This window comes from Camponotus vicinus, unplaced genomic scaffold (assembly GCF_025532165.1).
Source record: "Camponotus vicinus isolate PSW18456_S1 unplaced genomic scaffold, iyCamVici1.0 SCAF_12, whole genome shotgun sequence".
NCBI classification, from domain to species: Eukaryota; Metazoa; Arthropoda; class Insecta; order Hymenoptera; family Formicidae; genus Camponotus; species Camponotus vicinus.
Window position 1 is genome coordinate 13,146,731 of NW_028141948.1, and position 22,319 is coordinate 13,169,049.

Below are 22,319 nucleotides of genomic sequence, written 5' to 3' on the forward strand. Positions count from 1 at the left end.
GGGTGGGTTTTCATGTGATCAAAAAATGACGAATTGGTATCTTTATTTTTAGTCACGTGATGTTTTTTGACGCTAGAAAATGAGTGTCGAGCAGTCAAGTGAAAACCCATCCTTACGGACATAGTTTACGTCCACTTCTCAGATGGCGCATCAGATCACAATATGCCCGTAGCAAGGTGACTCTCAAGTTTGTCTCTGGCATAGAAGAAAAAAAAAAAAACAATTTTTGGTATTGCTTAAAAAGGTATATATGAACATATAATGCTTCATTCTCTCAACTTATATGTGCTTGTATGGCTTTAAGTTTACACTCAAATTTGCGTAATTTTATCAGTAATGAAATAAATGATGTGTTCAAATTTCAAAGACCATCTGTAACAAATTAATATTATTAAAGTTACATTTTAAATCTTTTTATTACAGTCATCCAGTATGGATACCAAAACCCTTCCAAGTCTTTTGAGCTTGAAAGTGGCCCCTCCATCAGAGTTACAAAATCAGAATGTTGACGATGGAATTGGAGAAGGAGACAGTAGTTCTGTCAAGCTTCCAGCTGCTTTGGAGCAAGCCTTGGCATTTAAAACAGAAAGGGCTAAAGAAATAGGCAGTGATCCTGACAGCGTTATTTCTGTAAGTAAATCACCAAGAGATGATAGCGAGGATGCTACTCAGATAGAAGATGCCATAACGGAACTGGAACAAAAATCAGAGAAAATAGAATCCAAATCAAGCAAGACAAAGAAGAAGAAAAAGTCAAAGAGGAAGAGACACAATGCAGAAAAGAAAGATGCTGAACAAAAGGACAATATAGAGGATCCTAAGAGTAAAGAAGATTTGCCGGAAATAGAATATATACAAGAAATACCGAGCATAAATGATTTAGAACCAATGTACCGTCAATTTGCTAGAGTCTTTGAAGCATTTAAACTTGTCGAACCGGAACCGAGTCCGAACGACGCGGCTGACAAGGGTGAACCTATCGGGCAGTATCCGCCAGTGACAAATATACAAACCGCTGGCACTGGTGTACCGAGTAAGGTGCCGTTGTTGGATGATTTCGACGATGATGCGAATCAGCAACAACAACAACAGGGTACTGGCGAGAATGGTGCTCCACGGCTGTCTAAGAGAAAACTCAAGAGGCTCACACGGCTAAGCGTAGCGGAATTAAAGCAACTGGTAGGTCGTCCGGATGTTGTGGAAATGCACGATGTCACCGCGCGAGATCCGAAGCTGCTTGTACAATTGAAAGCGCATCGAAACACGGTCCCGGTACCGAGACATTGGTGCTTCAAACGGAAGTATCTTCAGGGCAAACGTGGTATAGAGAAACCACCGTTTGATCTACCAGACTTCATAAAACGCACCGGTATTACGGAGATGAGAGCGAGTCTGCAAGAGCGCGACGACACGCGTACGCTGAAGGCGAAGATGCGGGAACGAGCGAGGCCCAAGTTGGGTAAAATTGATATAGATTATCAGAAGTTGCATGACGCCTTCTTTAAATGGCAAACAAAGCCGCGCATGACGATTCACGGCGATCTCTACTACGAGGGCAAGGAATTTGAGACGCGCTTAAAGGAGAAAAAGCCGGGCGAATTGTCGGATGAATTGCGTACAGCACTGGGCATGCCAGTTGGACCGAATTGTCAGAAAGTACCTCCACCGTGGCTCATAGCTATGCAACGTTACGGCCCGCCGCCGAGTTACCCGAACCTCAAGATACCCGGTTTAAATGCGCCCATTCCAGAGGGTTGCGCTTTCGGTTATCATGCAGGTGGATGGGGAAAACCGCCGGTGGATGAAACGGGTAGACCGCTCTACGGAGACGTGTTTGGCGTGTCCCGTACATCCGGCGCAGATGCGATGGACGAGGAGATAGATCGGGGAATGTGGGGTGAGCCGGAATCGGAGTCATCGGGCGATGAGGACGAGGACGAGGACGCCGAGGAGGGCGGTGAAGGCGGCGAGGGCGAAGGAAAGGACGGAGACGATGATGGCAGCGGATTGGTCACGCCCGGTGCCGAGGGCTTGATCACGCCGAGTGGCATCACGTCGATCCCAGCGGGTCTGGAGACTCCGGAGACCATTGAACTGCGGAAGAAGAAGATAGAGAGCGAGATGGAGGGCGGCGATACGCCCGCGTTGTACACGGTATTGCAGGAACGTCGTACGGAGGGTCTGGGCGCCAGTATGATGGGCAGCACGCACGTGTATGATATGACGGGTGCGGCGGGTGGTCAGGCACCGCCATCCGTAATCGCTGCACGTCGCGGCGGAATCAGCGGTAGCGCGAGCGATGCTCGTGCGGAGAAGGACGGGGCGGTAGAGCTGACGCTGGATCCTAGCGAGTTGGACCTCGATTCCGAAGCGATGGCATCCAGATACGAGGAGACGATGAGATCGAGGCAAGCGCATCTCAGGAGGGAAGATCTATCTGATATGCTGCAAGATCATGTACAACGGCAAAAGGTATACGTATTATTAGTTGTACATGTATCGCAAGTAAATATATTATACATGTATATAATTATATAAATAGAATTGTTCTTTAAATAAAATTGTTTTTTTTATGTCAATTACTTTTGTTTTTTATGTTTCAGAGTAAACGCAAACGTCAGCAAATCCAGGACACGAAAACATCTAAGAAATATAAAGAATTTAAATTTTAAGCGTATTATTTTTGCACATGACTAGATGTATTATATAAGAATGAAGTTGTTTGGTAGCGTAAGATTGGATTTATTGTAATGCACTACTTCAATAAGAGATCATAAAACATTACTTAATAATGATTCCAATTTTGTATTTACAAGCTATATGATCGATCGCGCGATAATAAATTGAATCAGTATGTATATTTACAATATATGCATTGACGACAGTGATGGATTAATAATATACTAAAAACTGAATATTTTTCAATAAATATATAATCGTCTTTTTTATGTAATACAGGAATGACTACATAAATATTATATAAAAATGCAGTCTTTCATCAGATACATGCACATAGGTATACCTATTCAATGTTTTAATTATGTGTATATTTCGTTATAATGACAATATAGCATATATGGATATAATTAAGTCACATACAGTTCATTAATATAATGTACTGTTGTATCGACATTTTTTTGTATTAAATTTTATTGCAATATATAATATATTCTCAAATTAATCGTCTACAAACAAGTGGGTGTTCAAAATGCACGATTAAAACAACCTACTCAAACTTTGGTTCAACAAAATAATAATTTAATTATAATTCTTATTATAATTTTATATACACATATATAAAAAAATTATACAATATACTTCTTTTGAGGTAGTAAGTTGACTCGGAATCGTTTTAAATCCAATTCCATAAGTAGATATGAAAGACATCGCAATAATACAAAAAGACAAGGAAGAGAAAGAGCGATAATGAACTTACTGATAGCGCTACCGATGTCGAGCCAACTGCCGTATGGTGTGACATAGTACATTAAAGGTAACGATAAGCAATCACCTAAAAAAAGAACGGCTAAAGAAATAGGTTTCCGGCATTCTGATTCTAGTGAATAGCTCGCGCATCCGACTAATATTAAAGGAATACTAAGTTTGAAAAGTATCAAAGATGTCATTAGAAACGGAGAGAAAACTGTGACAAAGTGACGCGTCCAAGATGGATCGAACGAACTAATGCTCGCCATGTTACCTGTGCCGAAGAAACACAATAATATGTACAACATCTGTAATAAGATGTTAAGGATATGTATAATATGACAATAGCTGTCCCTCACACAAATCAAAACAAAAATATTGGAAAATTAAAGATAAAAGATAAATTTTAATATTTTCCTAGAAAGAAACTATAATATAAGATTACTTATTATCATGATATTAATTTAATAATCTATTAATCTATTTTATATCTATTTTATAATTAATTATAATTTTTATAATAAAAATGTCAGTTATAAATATCACCAACTCTTCAGAGAAATTTTTATAATAATCAAAAAGTCTTAAAAGGATACGAAAAACGCTGCCTGGATCAAGTCTTTTGTAATAGTTTGTTGTGTATTTCCTGATCTGTTTGAAATGACTTGCAACCAATAAAGTAAATTGATTGTAAGTATAATGAAGAAGAGTGGCTCGTAAGATGCAGACAATAATATAAGAGGGCAGAAAAATCCAAACATTACGCCCAGCATTCTTCTCTTGTTTTCTGTTGGATAGGACCAAATACATAATGGTGTAGTTAGTAGAATAATCCACGATATGTAATATCGACCATCGAGAAATTCTGTGTAAACGAGGCTCGTAACGATTAGACGTAAAATTTCCATTGTTTTCCGATTCTGCGATGTCTCATTGATAATTATTATCGACATTGCTACAAAAATGCCAATTATCCTGAAAGAAAGACTTAAGTCGATAAAAAAATTCATTATTAAAAATCAATTTATATTACTAGTAAAAGAAAAACAAATCGAGCAAACTTTTTAGCAATCTCTAATATTTTCTTTTCTATTAAAATATTCTTAAATGACTTTTAATGATGCAATTGTTTTTAATATAGACATACACAATATAAACACGTGGATATGGCTCCACGACTGGCAATAAAGGAAATGCACATAGTGCTATCGACGTCCAAATCATAGGTGGTGATACATTTTTCGACTTTGCTATTCGTATCAATATAAGAGATAGTATTCCTATGCTGAGCGCGAATCTATATGTCAGTCCAACAAATAGTATTACTAATAATAATAATGTGCCTCCAATATCTATGAAAAGTTTCTTCTTGCTTCTCTTTATAAATACAGGCATCGATGTAATTATTTTAACAATAGCAAACCATACAGATATTATAGCAAAGGTTGCATAGCATAGTAATCTCCAGTTGTTGTAATTGGATACTGTACACACAATAAATTAAATATATTACATAAAATATTTTTTATAAATAAAATCATTTGATCTAAAAAAAATTTGACAACAAAAAGCAATATATCTTTTGCATTAATTTAATTACATTTTAGAATACAGTTTAAAAATAAACTTCTTACCTGCATATCTGATTAATATTATTATCAACAGACTTGCGAATCCAATGTTTACAAATTGTAATATAGAGATTCGGAAACATCGACGTTTTGTTCCAGTTATTTTCAAGAGTAATATAACTATCCAGCCAAGCCACATTATTGATAGATATATCAAAAATCGTATTCGCTGATATTGTCTGAAATATGACAAAGCTTCCTTGCCAAAACTAATTGCTTCTTCACTTTCCCGAATTCCATCTATTATACTTCCTTGACCAATATGTTCTTCGATTTTACGAATTCTACTATTTAATTGCGTTTCTCGCCAATCGATACTTGTCTCGCCATTTATCGCACGATTTCCAGTTACTTGATATGCAAGTTGTTTTACATTGTTGAGTAAAGAATATCCAACATATTCCTGATAATTCATATTGAAGTATTGCCATGGCAGTGCACCCTGAGAGAATATTTCATGTAGATATTTTAAAAACATTAAAACAATAGTTATATAATATATATGTGTATATATATAAAATGCAAATTTACTTCGTTATTTACAGGAATAGGAATTCCTATCAAAGATGCTATCAAAGGAGCTATACTCGCTTGTTCAATATCTTGACGAAAGCCAGATTTTACTCCTGCTCCCCAAACAATTAATGGTGTTTCAGTTTCGTATGGCAATCCACTTCCATGGGATCCCCAATCAGTCATTCCATGATCTGCTGTGAATACATAAGCAGTGGTACCTTTCCCAAAAAAGTTTTCTGTCATATTCACAGTCTCTTCAATTCTCAGATCGACATAGTTCATATTTTCGACATATTCCCTACTCGAAATTTCTCTTTTATTAATAAATTTGCACTTTGCATTTTAAAACATTATAAATTTGCAACAAATTTTTAATACCTGGAATATGGCTTTTTAGCATGTCCTAGAGTGTCACATCCGAGTAAATGAAAAAATAAAATGATACCATTCTGATTTTTCAACATTTTAGCTACTGAGGACTGCAACCATTCAAAATAAGCATTAAACACCCATGAATCCAAGCGCATTGTTTGATTATTCAAGTTTGAGTCAAAATCCTGCCATGCAGAAGGATAACTTTTTCCATGAACGTTTCGTTTGCTACCTGCCTTTTCAAAATTTTAATATAAGCATAAGAAATAGGAAAAATTGATAATACTATTATTTCTAGAATACCTTTTGTGAATATTGGAATTATATCTGGACTGCCCCAAGCCCAAGTAGCATAGCTTTGATTGAAGACAGAATCAAAATCTACTGGATTTTCCTGCCATCCCTTAAAAATAGCACTGGGATCCTCATACAATCCTGCTGCAATTGCGACATGCCCTGGTCTTGATTCTGTGGGTACTCTTGTATGAGATATTCCCCAAACACCCTTATTCTTTATTACATCTCTGTAAAATAGATTTGATTAAGTAAAATGTACAAAAAAAAAAAAAATATTAAGAAATATAATATAAAATATAAATTATATCATTATTAATATATCAAAATTTATATAAACCATAATAATATATAAATTTTTAATTAATACTAAAATAAATAAAATTAAGTTGATCTTTAATAAGAATATTAATATATTTTAAAATTAATTAAACAAAATTAAGGTAACAAAAACAGAATTGTTCCATTTTTGAAGAATGAAAAGTATTGAAGAATACCTGAGATAAGGTGGTGACTTATCTATGAACGTCTGAAACCTCAGACCATCCGCTACAAAAAGTAATACCCTTTTAGCTGGTGAGCCACTCGGTGCTGGTACAACTGGCAATTCTTTAATGATAGGCGAATGAAAATTAACGTCAAGCACACCCCATAATAAAATCAAGTGTACAATCAATCCCCATAGACTGAACAAATAATTATTGCCTGTCTCGAGCCATTGCTTATTTTTTTTTCTTTCTGGATTAGACAATTGACAATTCGCGATATCGAGTAACTTTTTCACAAACATTTTTAATAGTTTTCGAAATTTCTAAAAATATTGAGACAACATACATACGCACAGTCACGTCAGAGAAGAGCTCGTATTCAAGCGCCTCTATATATAAAGCGTAGACATTGAACTACATAGCCACTTCCATAAAATTTCTTAATGGATAACACGCTATATCCAGAAATTGTGGTTCTGTTCCGTGCTATAGTGTCGGTAATACAAATGTTATAATACAAATACAAGATATATACATATAAAATACATTTCTAATATAAAAAGTTTTGTGATTTTTTCTCTTTCTTTCTCTCTTCTTTCCGACTTATGATACAGATTTTATATTTTCATAAAACACACGTATATGTTTCTCATATAATTAGTTGTACATACATACAATTGTATAGATCATTTTCAGAAGACATCATATGAAGACCACACATACATACATACGCAATACATAATTCTTTTAAAAAATATAAACTATAATAGATATAAATAATAAATATAAATATATATAAATACATATAAATACAACATTGAGTATATAAAAGTTTTAGTTTTTATTTTATGAATTAAAGTCGCTTATAGATAACAAAAAGTTCTCGATATCATTGAAAACGAGAGCAAGAATGTAAGATCAAGAGTAAAGATCAAGATGACGTATCATCAAGAATTCCGAATTTTCTTATACGAAACTTCCTTTATCTATATCATTTCACGAGTATCTATCATCTTAGAAGAAAATAAAATGCATTTTATTTGTTTGAAAGTAATTTTAATGGAATAATGAGAATTTTGCGATTAAAATGATAGCAAACATGAAAATCGGATAAATTTAGTTAAATATATAATCAAAATTTTTATTATCAGACAGATTAATTAAAAATTATCCGATTTATATTGTGTTTAATGCCATTTTAATCGCAAAAATAAAAACTAAAAGTTTCACTTTTTATTTTTTAAGCTGTTACATTCTCGTGAATTGCAAATGGATAAAACGAAGAAGCTGATTGTAAGAGACTTCAGAACTCTTTGATAGATCATCTCGCTCATTACTTGCTTGAGATTTTGCTCTTGATTTTCGGATCCGCTTATCTTTCCGAGCTGTTTAGCGTGACTGTTAACCACTTTCTTTATTCTCTCGATTATTTCGTTTGCTTTCAATTTAGTCAGAAATATTAATATAATATATATTATTAATTTAGTATATAATTTTTGTATCTCTCTTAGTCTGACTCTTCCCCTTCGATCTGTCCGGCATGGGTGGCCCTATCAGTAACTACAGCTGCTATTCATAGTACGTTCTTATATTTAAGATCTTAAGTAAAGCTTAAAAATATTATATATGACCATTTTATTGGCTGAACGTAATCTTAAAACATGATCCAGATGATATTTAAAATGATTTTAAATATAAAAACGGATTATATGAATACCAGGTTACGTTACAGCCGGCATAGCTCTCAGGTTCATTAAAGTACTCAAACCTCCTCACCCGGCAAATGCCTTCGTTAAGGTGGAGATACATTGAGAAGGAACAAATTTACTTTATTTTATTTTTATTTTCTTTTAATATAGATTTTTAAAATTTGCCAAATAGAAAATATAAAGATACAAAGAATGTACAAAGAATTTATAAAATATATATTATATACTTACAAAATATTATGGTATATAACATATTACATAGCTTGTAATCATATAAAAATATATTACAAAATATATATTATAATTATAATACAAAATATATACAAAATATTTACAAAATTTTATATAATATATAATAATACAATTCAAATTGAAAATATATAGTACATATACATAATCATACATAATACATAATACATAAAATAATACATAAAATTGTTACATATTTATATCGAATGTACATAAAAAATATTTAATTATATTACACGAAAATATCCGCAATGCGTACAACGTAAAATTGATTAGAAATTTTTAGATTAGCGTAGCTGATAATCTATCGCGACTAAAAGAATTATTAATAAATTTATTGATTATGTTTCTCTCAATTAAGAAAGAGTAATTTTAATGCGGAATTTTAAGATATATTTTGTATGATTTTCTAAAAGAAATGTTCGATGACGCGAAAAGATAAGTAAAGCCTTCGATGTTAACCCAACAATTAAATCAGAGAAAAAATCGCGGTTTAAATTTCGCGAATGTATATGATGAATAAATAAATTGATAATAATATTTAATTACAATACACATAATTTTTATAATAATCGGAATACAACATGCGCACACGCAATATAATTATTGTCATTTTATGTGACAATAAAAATATTGCAACATTAGAGGCGCATTTCATATAATTTGTAAGTATAATATATGTAAGGAATATCACACACAAATGCGGATGCGGAATCTAATACTCGATTTTTTTCAAATATACAATTTCATGTAAATTTCGCGATCAAAAGTAAAATATATATCTTGTTTCGCGGACAATTGCAAGCAGGCTAAATTTTAATGTTCCTTAAAATAATCGCATTATCGCCACGTTCAATGAAGGATAACTGGCTCAACGATTAGACCAAATCAAAATCCCTCTGCCGAGTGATACGCTGGTTAATATCTAACAGAGAAAAGAACGATCTTAAAAGTGGAAAGCGACCTCAACTTGTCTCATTTCTTCTATTTTGGATTCCGCGGAATCGATCCACAAAGAAAAGTTAAGTGATTCATTGAACGTCAGAAGTTCCGCTACAGGAAGGAACGAATTCCCGATCTTCCTGATTGCTCCCGATAACAATGATTTCGGCAGCGAATTAACGACTGTTACCCTTATTATCATTTTCAATATATGAGATTAAAATTCGCGAGAAAAAAACATGTTCTTCCATTTTAAGAAATATCTTTTTTTACTGAAAAATGACTGGATATAATGATTTTTATATACATGTTACAATCGAGTATATTTAGAAAAAATGAAATACATGCGCTTTTATCGTTGCTCGGTTAAATGTGTGAATAATAATAATTTTAGGGTACCAAATGTGCTCGAGACAAATCAAATCCGATAACAGCGAGATTTAAAAAAATTTCAGTTTGAATATTTAGCAACATCAAATGAAAGATTATCAAGGAATTAATTTTTCTATTGCATTTAACAGTTAACACTTAACACGTAACAATAATTAGCAGACATCTTACTGATATCAGAGTACCCATTCGATTTGTCTCGAATTTTAATTACTCACACATTTTATATTATATCATGCATCATCTTAATATATTATTAAGAATAATACAAAAAAATTTTTTTCAAATATATCACAATTTACGCACATGTATTTTATTATATACATATACATATACACTCTTATTTAAAATAAATCAATTGTAATATACTGAGATAGTGGAGCGTCCAGTGCCTGCAAGTGGTTTCTTAAAAGAGACCAAAAATAAAATTAATTTAAAATTAATTAATAAAATATACTTGTTTGTAACCATAATTTTTCAAATAATAAAAATTTTGCACAAAAAGGTCTGCAAAAACTTATTAAATTAAATTTATATTTGACAAATTGAATTTTATTTATTATATCCATTTTTGAACTATTATTAAATATTTTCATTATTAAAATAACATTGATATTAATGGAAGAGTATTAATGGAAGAACATTTTTGACAAAAAAAAAAGAAAATATATCTTCTCTCAAAATATATTTACTGAATTTTGTGATTCGATTTCAAATAATGTATGGTGATCGTCGTTAAATCACTGCCAAAAACATTGTTTCCAGGAGCCGCCAAGAAAACCTGAGTTTAATTCCAACTCTGTAATGGAAACTCCCAATTTTTAATGAAGCACCGAACTAAGCGTTGCGGATAGATTCCCCAAAACCGACAAGAAATAACTCTCCACAATGAAAATCGTTTCGACTATCCGCCAGTACAAACCGCGCATTTGCTAGCGTCCACCTGACATGAGGGATAGCGATAAGACTTCTTCGCCGAGACAGCGATCACGTCCAAAAACATGAAAAGAATGCAATTGTTTGCAATACAATTTATTATAAAATTGTTTAATAAATATTTAACACGATACGAAATCCTCGAAATACATTTAATTAACAACGATAATCAAAGAAAATTATTTTGTTTTACAGATTTTAATTTCCGCGTGATCAATAATATTTAATCTTTTAAAATATTTTATTTTCGAATATAGTTGTGTTTCTGTAATATTAAAAGCGCGACAAATTTTACTAGTAAAAAGCTAATATCTAATTATTGGATTAACATCGTGTTTCTCTTGCTTTACTTTTATTTAATAATCTTTATATTATGTAAGAGAATTTTTTTTACGGTATTTGCGCGATTAGGAAAGTTTCTCAAATTTATTAATAATCTTTTAGTATAAAAAGTAAGCTATCCAAATACTTTAATAATTTTACAATAAAAATATTCAAATAATATATATATTAAATGTGTTAATTTAACAAATTTTGTTATTGTACGTATTCTCCTAATTTCGTGTAATGTACAATAGATTTATTTTACATTATTACAATTAGATTACAATTTATATACAATTGCACAGAAGATTATGAAAAATAAAAAATAATATAATTACAATTTATATTATAATTATAATAGATACAATTTAATAATTCATGCTATTAGTATCAATATTCTTAACGTAAGAAAATTGCAAAATTTTTATTATTTGAAATGATTAATCAATGATAATGAATGTATATAGATTTGAATAAATTAAAAAAAAAATTATTTATTTGAATTACTTTTTTTTCTCAATGTTTTATCGCGAATCAATATTATCATATTATATACTAATAACATTCACATTTAAATTTAAAATTGTATAATTTAAATTAATACAATTTTTGTTAAAAAATACAATTTTTAAGTGATAAAATAAAATATTAATACAATTTATAAAAAATAAAATATTAAATATAATACATGTTATATGTCTAATAAAATGCAACTTAAATGTATATTATGTAGTTAAGTTACATTTTTTACATTTTCCATACATAAATTTTTTATTTTTATTTATAATTTTTTTATAATTAATTTCAATTCTTTATATATAATTTATTTAATTTGATATAAAATAAATTATATATATATATATATATATATATATATATATATATATATATATAAATACCCCTAAAAATAAAATATTTTTGTTTTTTTTCCTGAAAATAATTTTAATTTTTATATGCCCTAATAGCCCTAACAGACCTAATAGTCCTAACAGCCCTAACAGACTTAACAGTCCTAATATCCCTAACAGACTTTTTTTTTGATGGAGCAACAATCCTAACAACCCTAACAGACTTAACAGTCCTAACAGCCCTAACAAACCTAACAGCCCTAACAGACCTAACAACCTTAGCCCGCCCTACTCGCTGACTTACACCAGCAGAAATTCGCGATAAGGTGAAATTTGGGCAACCTTAAGGAATCCTCCTTTAGGAATCCGCGATAATGAGGAATTTAAGGAGTCCTAACAGGAAATTCGCGATAAAATTTAGGGAGCCTTAGCTGCGCAACACATCTTTTGGCCAATATTGCCAATATTGATATGTATTTTTCAAGCCAGTTATCTCTACTTCTGGCCATATTCATTTTGACGACTAATAATTTGTTTAGGATCGTACGATATTACGATTGTATTTTAACGTACGTCATTCAGTCGTCAGAAATCGCAAAATATAAATTATCATGCATATATAAAACATAATTAGCATGCATTTTAACTCTCGGTCGGCGGGTTGCTTATAAATATCTTTATCTTTTAGATTAAATATTTAGAAATTAAAAATCTATTTTTAAAAAGGCCGTTTTATAAAGGTCGATATATATAATGGAAATAAATATTTCATGTACCTCTATATCTATTGTTATTTTAAAAATATTTTTTCTTTTACTTTAATTTTTACACGCGTATTATCCCGCCAACCGAGAGTTAGAAGCAACGGATTTTTTCATGCATTTACAAATCCTTTGCTTCAAAATAAAAGGTTGTTACTTACCGGCACTGATGCGCAACAGCGGAGTTGATATTGAAGCTACGTTGTCTGTAACATACAAATATAAAATGCAAATTATATAAATGTTCAAAATAATTAATATTTTAAGAAATTATTATTGGACTCATTGAATTTTATATCCGATGCACGCAATTATAAATAGATATATAAATATGAAATAATTTTATAAGTAATTAATTTTTTTAAGTAGAAACTTTCATATAGAAAAATTTATTATAAAAATTTTCCCAATTTTTTCATGTTTAAATCATTCATATAAATCAAATTAATTTATTTATTTATATAAAATTAATATAAATAATAATACTCACCATCAGGTTGTTCCGCTGGTGCAGGATGCCTTTCCTAGGCCTGCTCCTCCTCTCAGATCATCTGAGTTGTTGCATCTATAACATACAAATAGAAAATCCAAATTATAATAACGTTCAAAAAATTAATATTTCAAAAAATTATTATTTGTATATATTGAATTTTATATTCGATCCATATAATAATAAGCAGATTAATAAAATAATTATATAAATTTTAGAAAAAGACCACATTATTAATAATTCTTTAATAATTTTATAAAAGCTTATACCTTTACAAGATTAAAGCTTTTATTTAAAAACCTTTTCTTCAATTCTCTCTTATTTAAATCATATAAATAAAAAATCAAATTACGCGATTAATTGTTTAATTGAAATTATAATACATATATTTACTATTTAATATATAATTACAAATAAATAAATTACTTACCAGAAGGTTGCACTGCCGGAGCCCGATGCCTCTCCTAGGCCTCCTCCTCCTCTCAGTCTTGGACGCGCGATACCTTACTGCACTCCCGCACTCACGAGCGATATTTTTATCGCTATTTTCGCACTTTTACGCGCGATACTGGACGGTTCCCGCACTATTTCGATACGATAAAAAATTTTCTATTTGGTCGCGCGATGTATATACTTAATGTGCATATACTTTGAACGGCACTCCCGGTTTCGGTACGAGCGAAAATCCGATTTCATTTACGAAGAATCAGCTTCGAGCCAACAGGTCAGGAATGCAACGATACAACGAGCAAAGACTAAGCCCAAACCAGAAAGAAGACGAAACGATTGACGGAAATAGAGGAAAATGAAGTTCACCAACTCTTTTTCGCGCATAATTATCCTATCTCGTACCGAACCTGGACCCGCTAAGCACGATTTCAGGTGCTTCGCCCGGAACACGAAGTTTCCCGCAATGCAGGATATGGCTACACCAGGCTGGTAGACGGCAAAAGAAGAGGATACCCACATTTTTTAAATGCTAACATTCAGCAATTTAGAAAATGGGGAGGCAACCCCTTTTACCGAGCGAAAATCGTGCCTAGGGGAATCCACTCGACTCCTCGACAGGGTTAACACACGCAATGCGTGTGGCTGTAGACGAGCAAAGAGAAGGAACCCATTGACGACCATTCCGAGCAATCGATCGAGTTCTAACTAATTCGGGCCGAATCACTTGACGAAGTACGAAGCACGAGTGTACGTTGCATAGCAACGTGTGCAAACTCGAAATCCTAGTTAGTTGGCATCGAAAGTAGAGACTCGTGACAATAATGAAATTGGGATTTTTATACGAAAAGTCCAACGCGGAAGCGCGAAAACGCGATGACGCGAGAATACTATAACGCGAAAACGCGGTAACGAAGCGCTTGCCGTTCGCGGCACGTTGACGGCACCGACGACGCGAAAGGGTACTTAGCTTCCTATTCAGGCACCTTAAGATTTATCATAAATAGAAAAATTTGAGATAAACCTCAAGGCACCATCCAAGTACTAAGCCCTCCCACCGCGACAAGGTGTACCCCATGGGAGGGTTATATTATATATAATTTTATATATAATATAATACATAATTTGAAATTTATTTTGTAATATAGTACATAAATTTAAATTCGCAAATATAAACGATAAATAAAAATATAAAAGATAAAAGAAAATCTATTATATACAGCAATGTTCAAAATAATTGACTTTAAGACTAATTATTGCGCGCAATTAATTTTTACTTTTAAATATATATATTTCAATGTTATAAATCGCGTAATTACAAAATAATTTATATTTCTTAGATATAAACTTTTAAAAATATGATAAATAAAAAAATTTCTATTTTTTTATACATAAAATATTTAAATAAATATATTAACATGAAATGTTTTATCAAATATAAGAAGTATCTGAAGATATTAATTAATAAAAAATTTTATAAATGTTTTAATTATTTTAAAATAAAATGGAATATTTTTTATAAGTATATGTATTATATATGTTACAATTTAAAATCACTATTGAATCACTATCAAAGAAATAAAACGCAATGAGAAATATGTATATTTTAAATATATATACTATTGATAAATAATTTATATATTGTTGCGTCCGCGGAACGATATATATCGAACCAAGCGACCAATGGATCGGTACACGTTAACGCTCGCGCACTCGTAAATAATAACGCGATTTAAGGTACACAAGAACTTTAATAAACCAATAACTTTAATAAACGAGTAACATATTAGAATTCAGAATAATCGTAAAACGGATCACAGATAGACGCGCGTCCGCACAGCTTGACAGCTGGGCTCAGACTCTCTGACAGTCGTTGTTTAACATCTTGACAACGCGCGCGGAAATGATCTTTTTCCGTTGACGTACTTCCGCCGAAAGAATTCAACGGGTGGCGAATACATCCAGGGGGGAGGGACGGGGGGACGCAACAATATAATAAATAATGAATGTGATAAATAATTTATGTTAATTTCATCACTACTTCACTGCTCAAGATCCATCGAGCGAATGATCGTAAGTCAAGAACATTACCGCGGTACTGTTTATATCGCCAGGGTCGTCTATATAAAGAAAGAATTTGATAATATATGAAACGTCACTACTTTATTGCTCAAGGTTACTGTGCGTATGATCGTAAGTCAAAAACATTACCGCGGTTTATATCGCCAAAGTCAACTTATACTACGTTATTATTATAATTAATCGTTGAAATATTCTATGAGTGATTGCCGATTAAGAAAATTTAAAGCATTGGTCGAAATTTATTTAATTCTTAATAGATATCGTTGGAGAAATTATTATAAGAAGTATCAATAATCGAAAGAACATAACAAAATTCTTTTATCCCTTTTTATGTATCCCCTGTTTCAATTTTTATTCGCAGTAATTAATGATTGCGATTCGATTTATCGTTGCGATATACAGTTTCATGTCGTTTATCATAAGTAAATTAATATTTAATTATTAATAATTATATCAAATTATGTTTCGATACTATCGTAATCGTGTTTAGAAAAAAAATTCGACAATAAAATTCGACAGTGAAGCGTTTCGCACCACTACTTTATTGCTCGAGTGTCACCGTGCGAATGGTAAAGCTGTAACATATTAATAATAGCGCGCTACTGTTTATATTGCCAAAGTCGAACACCGTGTTATTGATAATTCAATTCCGAAATATTTTACGTACTACGATTTACATATATATATGCGTGGAATAAATTAAATTATACGAGTATTTTAAAGTATAAATTATTTATAAACAATTAATATATCTCACAAAACTAACTATATGACTTTATCATTCGATTATTTTGTCTCGCGTTCTCAATTTGAATTGTATTTAGATTATAATAGTTAGAAAGTTGAGTGAGTGAGAGAGAGAGAGAGAGAGAAGAGAGAGAGAGAGATAAAACATCGAATACACTTAATTTTTAAGTATCGTTAAAGAAATAATTATTCTTATAAAGGTCACATAAAATGATAATTTATAATTTTAATTCTTTGCCGCACACTTTTATTTTTTAACCGATACGTCAAAAATTAAATACAAATATAATCAATTAATACTCTTATAGATCTATTTTGTATAAAACCCAAAATAATTTATTTTGTAAAACTAATTATTACGCGCAATCAATTGTTTGATCTTTTATCTCTAATATTAATACTTTAAATGTAAAAATTGCAAAAAAATATTTTTTTTTATAAATTTTTGAAAAATATAATTATAAAGAGAGTATGTTAATTTTCATATATGAAATATTTAAATAATTATATTATTTTAAAAATATTTTATAAAATATTAAAATATTTATACATAAAAGTATTAATTAATAACAAAAATATTATAAATGCTTTATTATAGATACTTTAAATGTGTTAAAATAAAACCTGGAATATTTTATACATGCATTATATTACCTGATTTTTAGAGCGAATTATATATATCATTGAGAAAATGAAAAAATAATAAGCAATATAGCTATTTTAAAAATAATACATATAAATAATAAATAATTTTTATAAATTACTCACCGCATACCTCTCTGACTGCTTCAGGCTCTTTCACTGCTCTCTGAGTGTCCGATATTTTTCTAGATGTCCTTCTTTTTTCTTCTTCATCCTTTGCTGTTTCCTCATAGCACTCATATTCACTCGCGAACAAACAATTAATTATATTTAGTCATATACTATAGAAACGATCGCGAGACATTTTGCACGGCACTCCCGATCGCGGAATAATTACGAGAGACGCACTTTAATATATCGTATAAGGGATAGAGAAGTACGATTCGCTCGACATTTTTATGAGATCAAATTAAATACTAATTCAAATGTTGGTTTCATTATTGAAATATATATGCAGTACATATATATTAATACGAATTATAGAATCGAAAGTTTAATATAATTGAAAGTCATGATACAATAATTGTTTAATTAATAATTAATTTAAGGATATACGACGTATTTCGCACTACTATCTTTACTGCTAGAGTGTTGCCGTGTGAATGATACCAAGACCGTATGACTAGCGCGCTATTGTTTACATCGTCAAGGCCGAACACCGTATTATTATCCGTTCGTCATATCAAAGTATATTGTATTATATTATATTATATTTTATATTATAATATCATATAAATATGTTAAAGTACGTAAAATATTCCGATGACGAACAGACAATAATACCGACCTTGGCATAAACAATACATATTTATATTATATTATATTATATTATATCATATTATGTTATATTATATTTTACATATTTTAATACAGCAAATAATTTTTCGATATTGATCGCGATCGCGTCTAGAAAAGGATTTAACGGAGCGTCTTGTACCACTACTTTATTCTTTGAGTGTCGTCGCGCGAATTATAATAGAGCCGAACAAATTAGTCCGAAAGACCGTGTTATTATTATTTTTTTACCGAAACATTTTTCAAAACTATGGCATATAAACATATAAGAATATACGACGTATTTCGCACTACGATCTTTATTGCTCGAGTGTCGCTTTGTGAATGATACCAAGTCGTATGACTAGCGCGCTATTGTTTACATCGTCAAGGCCGAACACTGTGTTATTGTTCGTTCGTCATATCGAAATATATTGTATTATATTATATTATATTTTATAATATAATATAATATAATATAATATAAATATGTTAAAGTACGTAAAATATTTCGATGACGAACAGACAATAATACCGACCTTGGCATAAACAATACATATTTATATTATATTATATTATATTATATCATATTATGTTATATTATATTTTACATATTTTAATACAGCAAATAATTTTTCGATATTGATCGCGATCGCGTCTAGAAAAGGATTTAACGGAGCGTCTTGTACCACTACTTTATTCTTTGAGTGTCGTCGCGCGAATTATAATAGAGCCGAACAAATTAGTCCGAAAGACCGTGTTATTATTATTTTTTTACCGAAACATTTTTCAAGACTATGGCATATAAACATTAGCGCGTTATTGTTTACGCTGCCAAGGTCGGTGTTATTGTTTGTTCGTCATCGAAATATGTTACGTATTTTAATATATACATATATACATGAAATATATTAAAGTATATAGAAATATTTTAGATTATATAGATTTTTTAATTATATGATTATTTATTAAAAGATTGATGTATCATGGAGCGTTTCATTATGTTAATTGTTTAGATCCACGATTCAATTGTTTTATTGCGCGTTCTCACAATTCGAATTATATTTCAATGATTGAAAAATAAAGCGATAAAACACAACTTGACAGCTGAGCTCAGACTCTCTGGCAGTCGTTGTTTATAACAATATCTTGACAACGCACGCGGAAACGATCTTCTTCGAAAGAATTTAACGGGTGACGAATACATTCAGCGGGACGGGACGCGGGGACGCAACAATAATAAATAATAAATAATGAATGTGATAAATAATTTATATTAATGACTTACATCATATCTTATTGATCCATCCACTTCCAAAACCTCCTTTTTTCTTTTGCTTCCTTCGCTCTTTCCTCGTAGCACTTTAATCCTCGTTGCACTCATTTGAATTCCTCGTTGCACTTACACTCATTCACGAAAAGTTCCTCGTTGCACTTGCAATTGTGTTTAGAGAAAGAATTTGATAATATATGAAACGTCTCACATCACTACTTCACTGCTCAAGAGCCACTGAGCGAATGATAGTAAGTCAAGAACATTACCGCGGTACTGTTTATATCGTCAGGGTCGACTATGTATAGAAAGAATTTGATAATATATGAAACGTCCCTACTTTATTGCTCAAGAGCCACTGAGCGAATGACCGTAAGTCAAGAACATTACCGCGGTACTGTTTATATCGTCAGGGTCGACTATGTAAAGAAAGAATTTGATAATATGTGAAATGTCTCTCACGTCACTACTCAAGATCACTGTGCGAATGATAATAAAGCCGTGTAACATATTAACAATAGCGCGATACTGTTTATCAGGGTCGAACACGGTGTTATTGATGATTCTCTCGTTGCCGAAATATTTTCTGTAATATAAAATATTCGCGCGCGGAATATTAAATTATAGAATTATTTTAATTTATTGATTAAGATTAATTGATTATTTATTAAACTATTCATCATGAAGTCTTTCGTTATGCTAATTATTTACATTTATAATTCGATTGTTTTATTTCGTGTTACCATTGTAATTAAACCTATACTATCCGAAGATAATTAATATTACACTGCGTTCCAAGATATCGCAAAATATCGCAAAATATCGCATTGTAATTGAACCTATACTATCCCTAGATAATATTACACTACACCTATAAATATCGTAAAATATCGCAGAAAGTTCTTGAAGCGCATATTTCACGTAATTTATTCATTTAATCAAGTAAGAATCATAGAAACAGAAATCTAAAATAATAAATTATAGTTTATCTGAAATTGATTTTTACAAGAAGAAATTATTACTTTAATGATATTTATAAAATCAAATATAATTCGACCACGACGCTTTATCTCGTTCTATTTTTCAATTATTTAAAATCTAATTATTTAATTTAGATTCAAAACGCACAGCAAAACAATCGAATCATAAATCAAAATAATTAACGTAATGAAAAGCTTCGTGATACATCAATCCTTTAACAAATATTATTTAATTAATCCATATAATCTAAAACACTTCTAGACACTTTAACATTTCGTGTATATGTTAAAGTACGTAAAATATATCGGCAATGAATGGACAATAACACGTTCGGCCTTGGCGGTGTATGACGCGCTGTGTTTACATGCACGGTCTTGATATCATTTACACGGCAACATTCGAGGAGTAAGGTGCGAAATACTTCGTATATTATTAAATTTTCTCTCTAACGATAAAACACAATTATGACTAGTATTGAAACATAATTCGCTATGATAATTATAATTAGTACTTGCTAAACTTTTAATTGTAATTACTACGCGATCGGGAGTGCCGTGCAAAGTGTCTCGCGATTATTGCGTATACTAATTTTAATTAACTAATCTTAATTAATCTTGTTTTCGGGAGTGAATGTGAGTGCAACGAAAAAATAGCAAAGGAGAGGAAAAGCAAGTCTAAAAAAGCACTGGGCCACGTACTGAGCAACAATATCCGGTAAATAATTTATAAATTATTTATCATTTATATTTATCATTTATATTCAGATTATATTATATGTCATTTATATTCAGATCATATTATATATTGCTTGTTTTCTCGATAACGATTCTCTCTCTCTCTCTCTCTCTCTCATTGTAAAATATCTAAATTATTTAAGTTTTTAAGTTATATTAGTACATATGTATAAAATATTCTGGATTTTTTATCTTATTTTAATATATTTAAAATATCTATAATAATACTATAATATCTATAATAATATAATAAAATATCTATAATAATCTATAATAAATACTCTTATATTAATTAATACTTTTATATGGATAGTAATATTTCATAAACTGCTTCACAATAATATATTTAAATATTTTATGCATAAAGGATTTCATAATGAATGAATTGTTTAATAAATAATCAATTTTAATCAATAAATTAAAATACTTCTATAATTCAATATTCTACGCGTGTGTATTTTATAGTACATAAAATATTTCGACAACGAATTATCAATAAAATCATGACTTTGGCAACATAAACAGTAGCGCGTTATTTATATATTACAGTTTTGCTATCATTTGCTCGGTGATATTCAAGCAATAAGTAATGATACGAAACGTTTCTTATATTAATTAATTGTTTAAATAATAAATAATTATTTAATTAATCTATAAATATAAAAACTTCTACAATTTAATATTTTGCGTTACAATCAAACAACTAAACTTCAAATTTTTCTAAAATGTGAACATAAATTAATTATTAATTAAATGACTGCTATCTCACAACTTTATTTATTATTTTAATCCTTTCATTCTTATGATTCGTATATTATACAGCGTATAATACGCGTATCAGTGGCATACAGTAATACGCATTGTTGTAGCGAATGATTTTGATCTCGTGTAAAGATTATGTTGCTCTCTTATGATATAATAAGTGAAGTGAATAATAAAACGAAGTAACACGAAGTAAAACAATCGAATTATATATGCAAATAATTAGCATAACGAAAGGATCCGTGATAAATTGTTTAATAAATAATCAATTTTAATCAATAAATTAAAACACTTCATTAATTTAATATTCTGCGTTAATGTATATTTTATAATTTATAAAATATTTCAGCGAATTATCGATAACACAGCGTTCGACTTTGGCAATATAAAATATAAACAGTAGCGTCCTATACGTTACCGTTTTGTCATCATTCGCACGGTGACTCTCGAGGAATAAAGTAGTGGTGAGAAACGCTTCGTATATTGTAATTTTTTTACTAA

General features: G+C 30.6%; 2 protein-coding genes across 3 annotated transcripts; one reads left to right on the forward strand and one right to left on the reverse strand.

Moving 5' to 3' along the window:
- The first annotated feature begins 123 nt into the window (after positions 1-123).
- On the forward strand, positions 124-2,955 carry Sf3b2 (splicing factor 3B subunit 2). Its single transcript, XM_083083658.1, has 3 exons — positions 124-244; positions 424-2,472; positions 2,604-2,955. Exons 2-3 carry the CDS (start codon positions 433-435, stop codon positions 2,670-2,672), a joined length of 2,109 nt encoding a protein of 702 aa, XP_082939784.1. The 5' UTR covers positions 124-244; positions 424-432; the 3' UTR covers positions 2,673-2,955.
- Positions 2,916-7,105, reverse strand: LOC145962531 (GPI ethanolamine phosphate transferase 1). Of its 2 annotated transcripts, none has more exons than XM_083083657.1 (8): positions 6,737-7,105; positions 6,249-6,469; positions 5,952-6,177; positions 5,649-5,871; positions 5,061-5,499; positions 4,574-4,910; positions 4,023-4,401; positions 2,916-3,734 (listed from the first exon to the last, which is right to left on the reverse strand). In XM_083083657.1, the coding sequence occupies exons 1-8, from the start codon at positions 7,027-7,029 to the stop codon at positions 3,306-3,308; spliced, it is 2,547 nt and encodes an 848-aa protein (XP_082939783.1). In that variant the 5' UTR covers positions 7,030-7,105; the 3' UTR covers positions 2,916-3,305. The 2 variants fall into 2 exon arrangements, with proteins under 2 accessions (XP_082939783.1, XP_082939782.1); XM_083083656.1 differs by having other exon boundaries at positions 5,589-5,871.
- Between the last annotated feature and the right edge of the window lie 15,214 nt (positions 7,106-22,319).